The 11,692-nt window shown below is 50.4% G+C and overlaps 1 protein-coding gene across 1 annotated transcript; it reads left to right on the plus strand.

Annotated features, from left to right (window-relative positions):
• Positions 1-4,077: 4,077 nt before the first annotated feature.
• Positions 4,078-9,101, plus strand: RPP25L (ribonuclease P/MRP subunit p25 like). The gene is made up of 2 exons (XM_084628333.1): positions 4,078-5,290; positions 7,628-9,101. The coding sequence occupies exon 2, from the start codon at positions 7,637-7,639 to the stop codon at positions 8,192-8,194; it is 558 nt and encodes a 185-aa protein (XP_084484459.1). The 5' UTR covers positions 4,078-5,290; positions 7,628-7,636; the 3' UTR covers positions 8,195-9,101.
• Positions 9,102-11,692: the final 2,591 nt, after the last annotated feature.

The following is an 11,692-nucleotide window of genomic DNA, read 5'->3' on the forward strand; positions in this document are numbered from 1 at the left end:
GAAGAGAAGAATGAGGGGGGATTTGATAGCTGCTTTCAACTACTGAAATGGGGTTCCAAAGATGAAGGATCTAGACTGTTCTCAGTGGTACCAGATGACAGAACAAGGCGTAATGGTCTCATGTTGCAGTGGGGGAGGTTTAGATTGGATATTAGGAAAAACTTTTTCACTAGGAGGGTGATGAAGCACTGGAATGGGTTACCTAGGGAGGTGATGGAATCTCCTTCCTTAGAAGTTTTTAAGGTCAGGCTTGACAAAGGCCTGGCTGGGTGATTTAGTTCGGGATTGGTCCTGCTTTGAGCAGGGGGTTGGACTAGATGACTTCCTGAGGTCCCGTCCAACACTGATATTCTATGATTCTGTGATAGGAAAGGCGGGACAGCTGGTTTGCTGTGACCACTGCTTATCATGCTGCTCACAGTTGTCTCATTGTTCTCTTGTGCTCCCCCCATCTGTCTGCTGTATCCATCTGTTGTCCCTCATCTTATACTTAAACTGTAAGCTCTTCAGCGCAGAGACTGTCTTTTCTCCATTGTTTGTGCCTCCCACAATGGGACCGGAGTCTGTAGATGCTACTCTAATACTCTAATTTAGTATATAAATTACACTATTTTTAAAGCCCACTCTATTCCTCAAGTTACTATACTTGGGCACTTACACCAGTTTTTTGATCATCTTATACCTGACAGGTAACTTACGTTGCTTACATCACCTTCCAGGGCCAGGAAGGATTTTTTCAGCCCGATGCACAATTGGCTAGATGTGTTCTGGGTGGTAGTAATTGTTGTTTTTTCCATCCTCTGAAGGATCAGAGATTGACCACAGCTGGAGTTGGGACAGAGTAGTGCTCTGAGGTGGTACACAGAATCCTTTCTTGTTGACCAGATGGTGTTTCTTGCTCACAGGCTCAGGGTCAAACTGTTTGCCAGATCTGGAGTCAGGAAGGAATGTCTCCCTGGGTCAGATTGCCAGTGACTGTGGGGGTTTTTTCACCTTCCTCTGTAGCATGGTATGTGGACCTCTTGGTAATACTCATCTAATCAGTTTCCTGCCATTGCAGGAGCCTCAGGAATTGGTGGCACGTTGATCTTTCCTGTTCTATCTATGGCACGCTGTTTAGCCTCTTGAGGTCTGAAATGCTTTAGTGAAACTAAAGTCTTTGAGCTTAATATAGGGGCATCTGGGTGAAAATTAATGACCTGTTACGTACAAAAGGTCAGACTGGATGGTCCCTCCTGGCTTAAAACTCTATGAAACTATCTCCTCTGAATTCGTCCCTGAAAAGCACCCATTTACACTAGCTCTGAAACTAGTCCATTAACTAATCTTTGCAACACCCTTGTGGGGTAAGTGCTATTATGCCCAGTTTACAGATGGAGAAACCCCATGGATTGAGTCAGCATCAGCTCATTGGTCTGGAATTTCCAAGACACAGAGAAGTAGTTGAGTAAAGCTAATAAAAAATCCGTCAAGGTAATATGCATGGTGCAGGCCAATAGAGCTTTGCTACAATTAAGTGGCATGAAATCCCCATTTCTCACATCACATTGAAGTCTGGGGGTCTCCAAAAATAATGACTCAGTAATGTACTGCTAAAAATCCTGATGTTGAGATGATGGAAGTTATATTTTTGCCGCTAATCATCGAATAATCTGTACAGTTAATTCAGTCTTGGTAAACTGTCTACAAACTAAGTTCCCCATAATTCATCATTGCTACTATTTCATTTTAAGACTCCTTGGCTCTAAGAAACTATGATTTCATTACTCTATATCTATTTTGGTTGTAAGCAGTGTCAGGATGAGCTCCACCCTGACATCTGGTGGTGAGGTGTGGCAAGTTGTGGAAAAGAACTTCAGGGGCCGATCTCATTTGCATAGGCACACCCACCACGCCTAGAATGAGACCATAGCTGCCCAAATGGTCACTTTGGCTGCTGTGGGATCCCCAGTGTCTCTGTTATTGGGGCAGGAAGAATAAATTGCTATTACCCTGATTATGGGAACTGTGCTTGGAACTGTACGTGGCCTTTTGTTATGATGGAGGGATTCACCATCAACTAAGTAGCACTCGCTAGGCAAGGGTCATGGGTTCCAAAACTGTGTGAATGGAGAGAGGCTGGGGACAAGTATTAATACTTGGTGGTATGGGCCCCTTGGTGAGGGCCTTACATGCTGATTGCACTTCCTCCTCTCTCCACTGTGGAATATCAGAGCTAATTTTGATTTCATTAGAAGTCTAGTTATAGGCTGCTGAGCTCACTTTGGGCTGACAGTGCACCAGCACTGGGGCTCCCCTACTATAAGCTGAATTCACCTAAGAGCTGAAATCACTGAGTGTTGTGTTAAGTAGTGGGGGAGCCTGAAGATATATTGTGGAGCAATTTGCGGGACGGCTGGTGAAGCAGTTCGACGCGGAGCAGTGTGTGGATGGCAGGAGCTGCTTGTGGGCCGTGGAGCTGAGTGAAGGAGTTCATGGGGCGGCTGGCGGAGCGGAGCGCAGCTGAGTGAAGGAGTTCGTGGGGCGGCTGGCGGAGCGGAGCGCAGCTGAGCGAAGGAGTTCGTGGGGTGGCTGGCGGAGCGGAGCGCCGCTATGGAGCTATGGGGCGGTCAGCTTCAGATCACGTAAGGTGCCTCTTACCCCTGTCCCATTTCCACCCAGATTGGGAGGTAAAGCTCCGCCGATAAACTTTCGAACTCTGGGGCTGCCCTGACCAGGGACAGAGACTTTTGGGGCATTGGACTTTTGGGACTTTGGGTGATTTGGGGTTGCTGGACTCAAGAACCAAAGGGAAAAGGGCATGCCCCAATTTGCCTGGGGTGGGGTTGTTTTTGCTCATGGGTTGTGTTATGAATCCTGTTGGTGGTGTTTCCCCAACATAATGCCACATTGTTTCTCTCTGTTATTAAAAGACTTTTGCTACACTCAGACTAGGTGCTTGCGAGAGGGGAAGTATTGCCTCTTGGAGGCGCCCAGCGGGGGTGGTATATATTGGTCCCAGGTCACTGGGTGGGGGCTCGAGCCGGTTTGCATTGTGTTATTGGAATGGAACCCCTAGATATTGAACCCGGCCCTTGTTGCTGCCAACTCTGACGGGCAGAAGGGTTACATGGTAATCAGCCTTTTCAGTGGTGTTACTGCAGTTAAGTCTTTAAATAACATATTTTACTAAGATATTCATAGGTCCTAGAAGCCTTGCGGTAATATCAGCTCAGACTAACAACTTGTTGCATCTCAAAAGCTAAGCAGTTTCAGACTGAGCCCAGATCTACACTTAAAAATTAATCAACCTAGCTATGACGCTCAAGGCTGTACAAAATGTCACATCCTGTGCTACATAGTTATGTCAACTCACCCCTCCTATGTAGACACAGCTAACTCGATAGAAAAATTCTTCCATTAACCTCACTAGTTCCTCTCAGAAAGGTGGACTAAGCAATGGAAAAACTCCTTCCATCCACATAGGAAGCATCTACACTACAGTACTGTACACTACAGCGGCCCAGCTGCAGGGCCATAACGGCTGTCGGGCAGACAGTCAGTAGTTGGATTTGAGACATCCAAAGAAAATCCAAGTTGCTGAGGTGATAGAGTAGCTGGTGCTCTTCTCGCTCAATCAGAACCAAACAAATGTGCCTGGACCAAGATCTAGGGCCCTGTGTTGGTGAAGGTGCTTTCTTCTGAATGAAATGTAAAACCAAAAGGCCCTAAACACCTGTCTTCACTGAAGATCCCATGACATTTTCTCTGAGAGGAGGATATATAAATTCTAGTACCCCGGCCAGATTCCAGACTGGGTGACACGTTGTCGCTGTTAACATTTATTCGTATTACTGTGACACCTAGAGCCCGCAACTGAGATTAGGGCCCCAGTGTGCTGGGCACTGTACACACAGATAGCAAGAGACAGTCCCGGCCCTGACGAGCTTAATCCAAATACCGCAGACAAAGGATGGGAAGGGGGGAAACGGAGGCACGAGGTGTTGCCGGCACCCAGTGCCGAGAGGCTGAACAACAGCTTGAGTGGTTCATTACCCGGTGTGCTACACCCAATAATCACAACGGGCTGGAGAAGCAGAAAAGTTTATTTGAAGCTTCAAATAGGTACAGGGAGAATAAAATCTCAAATCCTGCACACAGAGCAGGAAGTTACACAGGCTTTTATACATCCTTTTCCCCAGCATACTTGTCCAATAGCAAGCTGCCCCAAGTCTCCATCTAGCCAGCCAATCCCGTTGCCAGCTAGTTCCCTGGTTCTCGGCATCATTTGTTAAACTCTACATAAAGCTGCTTGATTCAGCATTGTTCTTCCGTATCTGCCCTGTGTGGCCTTGCTCAGTTTCAGGCCGTCTGACTCCGCAGCATACTGTTGCAGATCCTCAGCATAACGGCTGCGAGCGCCTCCAGGCCGGGGGGCCAAGGACACCTGGGCCTCGTGCGAGGGGGGGGCTTCATCGACACTCGGGGTCTTCCATCCCCTCCAGTCACCCAGTGGCCAGGCCCCAGGGTCCCCAACAGAGGGATAAGATGACTTGCCCCAAATCACACAGCCAGATGTGGCAGAGCCAGACATAAGACCCCACTCTCCTGACTCCCCGTCCACTGGCCTATCCAGCCTCTCTCCTGCTACCTGGACCGCCGCGCTGGTGCTCAACGGACACGCCCGTCACTTCCTGTCCCAAACTGTCCCGCAGCAGCCCTGGAGCGGCTCCACCCTGGCCCCCGTTCACCCCAGGGGGGGCTGCGGGCCCTTCTGCGTGGCCAGGCAGGAGCAGGGGCTTTCCCAGGCGGACGCCGGTGGGCGGCGGGTTGACCCCTGCCCCAGGCACCGGCCAGCTCGGGGGCGCCCGGCGCTGCCTCGGAGCATCCCCGGCGGGAGACGTCACTCACAACCTGTTGTCATAGTAACCACTGATGTCACAGGGGTGCCCTGACTGGGCAGCTGAGCAGCAAGGGCGCCACGCACACGGCGCGGGAGGGCGGGGCTGGCCGCCCTGGCAGGCGGCGGGCAGGGACTCCGGCCGGGAACCGAGCGCGGGCGCCATGACGCAACAACGGCCGTTGGGGACGAGCGCGCGAGCGACGCCGAGCGCCGACGCCGGGCGGCACAAGGCGCGGGGGGCTCACGTGAGAGGGCGGGGCTAGACTGGCGGCCGTTGGCGCACGCGCCCCCAACCGTCACTCTGCGCCCCCCTGACGTCGCCCGCGCGACCCGCTCCTGAGCCGGAAACCGCCGCCTGGGGCTCGCGGGGCCGGCGGCGCGTGCGGCCCTTCGCTCCGGCCGGGACCGGTAAGAGCGGCGGGGGCGGGGCCTCCCCGCGTCTCCCTCCCGCACCCACCGGGCCCCGAGCTGCAGACCCCGGCCCCTCGGGATGGGGACAGAGCCCCCCCGCGGCCGCTCACGGCCTGCCCCCTCCCCTGCGTCTGCCCCCTCCCGCGCCCCCGAGAGGAGACCCCCCCCCCTTCTCTGAGCCCCTGTTTCCAGCCCTCGGACAGGGACCCCCCATATCCACCCTCCCCGAGCCCCAAGCAGACATGCCCCCTCCCCTGTTCCTGCCCCCCTGCACCCCCTCGTCTCCATCCCCCCCGCACCTCTGATCAGAGACCCCCCCCGCCCCCACCCTCGTGAGCGGGGCCCCCACCCTCGTGAGCGGGGCCCCTCCCCCCCCCCGCCATCCACCCTCGTGAGCGGGGCCCCTCCTCCCCCCGCCATCCACCCCCCCCGCCCCCACCCTCGTGAGCGGGGCCCCTCCTCCCCCCGCCATCCGCCCCCCCCGCCCCCACCCTCGTGAGCGGGGCCCCTCCTCCCCCCGCCATCCGCCCCCCCCCGCCCCCACCCTCGTGAGCGGGGCCCCTCCTCCCCCCGCCATCCGCCCCCCCCCGCCCCCACCCTCGTGAGCGGGGCCCCTCCTCCCCCCGCCATCCGCCCCCCCCCGCCCCCACCCTCGTGAGCGGGGCCCCTCCTCCCCCCGCCATCCGCCCCCCCCCGCCCCCACCCTCGTGAGCGGGGCCCCTCCTCCCCCCGCCATCCGCCCCCCCCCCGCCCCCACCCTCGTGAGCGGGGCCCCTCCTCCCCCCGCCATCCACCCCCCCCCGCCCCCACCCTCGTGAGCGCAGGCAAACATTTTGGCCTGGGAGCCACATCAGATTTCCAAAATTGTATGGAGGGCCTGTTAGGGGTGGCTGTGCCTCCCCAAACAGCCAGGTGTGGCCCGGCCCCTACCCCCTATCCGGCTCCCCTTGCTTCGCGCCCCCTGACCGCCCCCAGACCCTCCGCTCCTGACTGCCCACCGCCGCCCCATCCAACCCCTCCTCTCATTCCTGACTGCACCCCCCGCCCCATCCAACCACCCCTTCTCCCTGTCCCCTGACCGCCCCCGACTACCACTGCCGCCTCATCCAACCCCCTTCCTGATTCTCCCCCACCCGGGACCCCTGCCCCCATTCAAGCCCCTATTCCCCACCCTCTGACTGCCACTACCCCTATCCACACGACCACACCCGCGCCCCCTGACCACCACCCCAAACTCCCCTGCCCTCTATCCAAACCCCCCTGCCCCGTTACCGTGCTGCCTGGAACACTGGTGGCTGGCGGTACTACAGCCGTGCCACCCAGAGCACCAGGACAGGCAGCCGGGCCGCCAAGCTGGAGCCAGCCACAGCACCGTGTAGCACAGAGCATTGGGTCAGGCCACAGCTCTGCAGCTGCGCTGCCCGGCAAGAGCTCGCAGCCCTGCTGCCCAGAGCATTGTACCGGCGGCAGTGAACTGTGAACTGTGGCTGCGGGGGAGGGCCTGGGGGTTAGCCTCTCAGGCCAGGAGCTCAGGGGCCGGGCAGGAGGGACCCGTGGGCCGGATTTGGCCTGTGGGCCATAGTTTGCCCACCTCTGTTCTATAACATGGTAGCTGTAGTGCCTAAAAGTGTCCTGATCATTTCGAGGCAAATCTAAGCAGCATGAGTAAATAACTTCAGAGCAGAGACTGTCTTTCTGTGTGTCTGGGCAGTCTCTAGCAGAATGAGATCCCTGGGTGCTGCCACAATACAAGTAGTTAAATATGAATTAAGATACTGTTTGGATTATTGAGTTCAGCTAGGTACTCTAGAATAGGGGTTCTCAAGCTTTTTCCTTTGGAGCCCCACCCAACATGCTATATAAACTCCACGGGGGGGGGTCTTTGGGCTTCCAACACTGGAGCAGGGTTGGGAGCCTTGGGGGGCTCAAGGTTTCTGCCCCTTGGGGTGGGGGGTGGCTCAGGGTTTAAGCTGCATGGGGCTGGCGGGGGGGTAGTCAGGGGAGCTTCTGCTCTGGCACCGGTGCTCCAGGCTTCAGCCGCTGGGGCTTGGGGCTCCAAGCAGCCCTGAAACGGCTTGTGGACCCCCAGTGGCCCACGGAGCCCCAGTTGAGAACTGCTACTCCAGAACATGCTAGAAGTCAGAATATAGCATCTAGCACAATGGGGTCCCAGTCCATGACGAGGTCTCCTAGGTAGCATGGTAACACAAATGAATAAAGTGTGGATTCTACTTAACTTTTATCAGTCCGATAATGTAGTCCGTAAATTTAGGTATGTTGCCTTTGTGAATCATAATTAGAAGTATTCATTGATACTGTTCTTCTAATTTACAGTGGTATGTAATGGAGAATTATAAGAAATCCAAGATTGTGGAGAAGCCCTCTCCCCTTCCATTCACCAACCTGCCTTCAGATATTATTGAGATGAAAGTGAAGGATGGCAGCAAAATCAGAAATCTTATGGGTTATGCCATCGGCAAGATGGAGTCGGACTCAGTTAGGCAGATTCTTTTCACTGGCTCTGGCAAAGCCATCAGCAAGACTATCACTTGTGTGGAAATCATGAAGCGACGGCTCAAGGGACTCCACCAAATCACCAAAGTGCTCTTCAAACAGACCGAAGAGATCTGGGAGCCCATCGTCCCTGAGGCTGGTCTAGATGCCTTGACAGTGAAGAGAAATATTCCTGCCATATGTGTCTTGCTGAGCAAAGATGCACTAGATTCCCAAGAGCCTGGGTATCAGGCACCAGGCTCTTTTGATGCCTTCTGGATCGAGACACTCAAAGCAGAGTCCCAGGGACAAATTAAGAGAAAGCAGGGTGGAGGAAGGGGGCCTGGCCACACAGGAAAGCATCCTAGATCTGTTGGGGGACGTGGAGAATCCTACAAAAAGCCTTGAGACAAAGATATATCAGAAGCAATTGTTAATGGCGTCAAGAACAAAAAACCAAGCCACCTAGTGTGGCTCAAGAGCTACCACCAAACACAGAGTGACTGAGCTCCTTGATAGAGAAGAGCTGAAACCTAGCACAATTGGGAGAGGGACGAGGGCCATGTGAAAACAGATATGGTCATAGCCATGGCAAATAAATTATCATAACAAGTCTGGCATTCTATTTTGATGAGGTTTTTTGTTGAAGACCTCTCTGGTGATACTCTGTGGCTTATGGTTTAAAAATGAGGCCAGGTAGACCAGAATTGCCCAAACTCTGTTTAATGGTAATTTGCCAGGAGTCATGAAGCCAAAACTAATCTGCATTAAATGGAGTAGGTTTCAGTTGCCCTGGATGCGGCTTTGAAGATGTCGCCGTCTGAGTGAGCCATGTGTCTGTATTAGAGATGAAAGGGTAGTGGGCTGTGTTGTAGAACTCTGAGCTTGAGGTTGCATTTTTGGCTTTCCTAACTAGCTATTGCAATGGCATTTTATTGGACTGGACCTCCTAACAGAGCTTTTGGGCTCAGTTTCCCTTTTTTTAGGTATGTTCTGCTAATCCCTTGAGAGAAACTGGTGATCTGAATAAGGAGCTGGGATCTCAGCTTTGACAGTTACTGCTTGTGTGACCTTCGGGGAGTCACATCCCTTCTATTCCTCATTTTCCTTGTCTGGAGGATGGGGGATGTTGTATGTACGTCACAGGGGTTTTGTGAGGATAGTAATTGGTATAAATCATCTTGACATACAGCTCTGTATACGTGTTCAATACAATTGTTAATAGTGAACACCAAAGCAAAAATTATTTTTCCCTTTACCATTCCTTTATGATTCTTAAAGCAGGGTTTAAAATAAAGTTCCCTCTTGTGTTTTACATCAGAAATCTTGTCTCCATCCTTTCCTCTTTTTGCCAGAGGCCCAACGTTTAGAGGACTGGACTAGAGTGAAACCTGAGCACACTCAGCTGTGATTGAGGAGGAAAGGGTTAATATGTTGAACTTTTATTCTTCTTAAAGAATTGTAAAAGGGTCCAACAGGTTGTTTCCCATTACAAATCATCTTTAAAGCCTCAGAAAGGGTTAATGCTTCTTTTCTCTAAAGGGATTGTGGGGCAGCTTTTTGCAGTTAAGTGTTCTTAAATCTGTTTACGTACTTTTGAAATAGTTCTGAAGCTTCAAAACTTTGCTGAAAGAAGCAGAGGAAATAACTTAGTTTCCTTATTATGCTGTTTCATTTTATGAATATCTGTTTCAGTTAAATATGGGTCAGGAAAAAGATTCTGTAGTTGTAATTCAAAGATTGTTACTTGCAAGAATGAATCTTATAAATTGCTTTCTGGATGATGTCCATAATTTCCACTTTCTCTTCTGTTAAATGCATCTGCAATGAGACACTAACATACTCCCTTCAGAGCCTGCCAGAGCCACTCTTTATCTAAAATAACACTGTTAGGTCAATTGAAATCAAATGTAAACTTTTGTAAAATCAAGGATTTATATAAGTCAGTATTGAAGTGAAGCATGAGTGTGTCTTATGTCACATTATGTGTGAGACTTTCAGAATCAAGAACAAGGTTTTTTCAATCTGCATGCTCACCAGCACACAAGGTTGACTCACATGCTCAACTTTAGAGGTAAGTATGTAAGTGTCTTTTCAATCATATCACAAAAGTCATGTTTCACAACACAAGTTGCATTCACGATCACACACACTTTTGCGTAGCTTATTTTTGTCATGACTCAGTGTTCTCATCTCTAATAAATATAAATAATATTTCCTTGAAACACAAACAATCCCATGAAAAAATTTGTGAGGATTTAAACATTCGCCTGCCAGTGTTGTGTTCCAGTGCTAATATCTGAGAGACAGAGTGAAAGTTTTCAGAGTAGCAGCCATGTTAGTCTGTATTCGCAAAAAGAAAAGGAGTACTTGTGGCACCTTAGAGACTAACAAATTTATTTGAGCATAAGCTTTCGTGGGCTACAGCCTACTTCATCGGATGCATGCAGTGGAAAATACAGTAGGACGAATTTATGTACACCGAGAACATGAAACAATGGGTGTTACCATGCATACTATAACGAGAGTGAGCAGTTAAGGTGAGCTATTACCAGCAGGGGAGGGGGTGGAATCTTTTGTAGTAATAATCAAGAGGGGCCATTTCCAGCAGTTGACAAGAATGTGTGAGGAACAGAAGGGGGGGAAAATAAACATGGGGAAATAGTTTTACTTTGTGTAATGACCCATCCACTCCCAGTCTTTATTCAAGCCTAATTTAATGGTGTCCAGTTTGCAAATTAATTCCAATTGAGTCTCTCGTTGGAGTCTGTTTTTAAAGTATTTTTTGTTGTAAGATTGCGACTTTTAGATCTGTAATCAAGTGACCAGAGAGATTATACGTAGCGTCAATGGTGAAAAGTGAACCAGATTTGTGAAACTTTTTTTTCAAAAAATTAGAAGGATTGTTTACAGTACGGGAAAGAGAGTTGGTTTTCAGAATGGAGAGAGGTAAATACTGGTGTTCCCCAGGGGTCTGTACTGGAACCAGTCCTGTTCAACACATTCATAAATGATCTGGAAAAAGGGGTAAAAAGTGAGGTGGCAAAATTTGCAGATGATACAAAATTACTCAAGATAGTTAAGTCCCAGGTAGACTGCGAAGAGCTATAAAAGGATCTCTCAAAACTGGGTGACTGGGCGACAAAATGGCAGATAAAATTCAATGTAATGCACATTGGAAAACATAATCTCAACTATACATATAAAATTGTGGGGTCTAAATTAGCTGTTACCAGTCAAGAAAGAGATCTTGGAGTCGTGGATCGTTCTCTGAAAACATCTACTCAGTGTGCAGCAGTAGGCAAAAAAGCAAATGGAATGTTGGAAATCATTAAGAAAGGGAGAGATAATAAGAAAATATCATATTGCCGGTATAAAATCCATGGTACGTCCACATCTTGAATACGTCGTGCAGACGTGGTTGCCCCATCTCAAAAAAGATACATTGGAATTGGAAAAGGTTCAGAAAGGGGCAACAAAAAGGATTAGGAGTATGAAACAGCTTCTGTATGAGAAGAGATTAATAAGACTGGGACTTTTCAGCTTTGAAAAGAGACAACTAAGGGAGGGATATGATAGAGGTCTATAAAATCATGACTGGCGTGGAGGAAGTAAATGAGGAAGTGTAACTCATAGCACAAGAACTAGGGGTCACAAAAAGAAATTAACAGGCAGCAGGTTTAAAACAAACAAAAGGAAGTATTTTTTCACACGACAGTCAATCTGTGGAACTTGCCAGAGGATGTTGTGAAAGCCAAGACTACACCAGGGTTCAAAAAAGAACTAGATAAGTTCATGGAGGATAGGTCCATCGATGGCTATTAGCCAAAATGAGCAGGGATGGTGTCCCTAGCCTGTTTGCCAGAAGCCGGGACTGGGCGATGGGATGGCTCACTTGATGATAAC

The sequence above is a fragment of the Lepidochelys olivacea genome, assembly GCF_965140295.1.
Source record: "Lepidochelys olivacea isolate rLepOli2 genome assembly, chromosome: 5".
NCBI lineage: Eukaryota > Metazoa > Chordata > Testudines > Cheloniidae > Lepidochelys > Lepidochelys olivacea.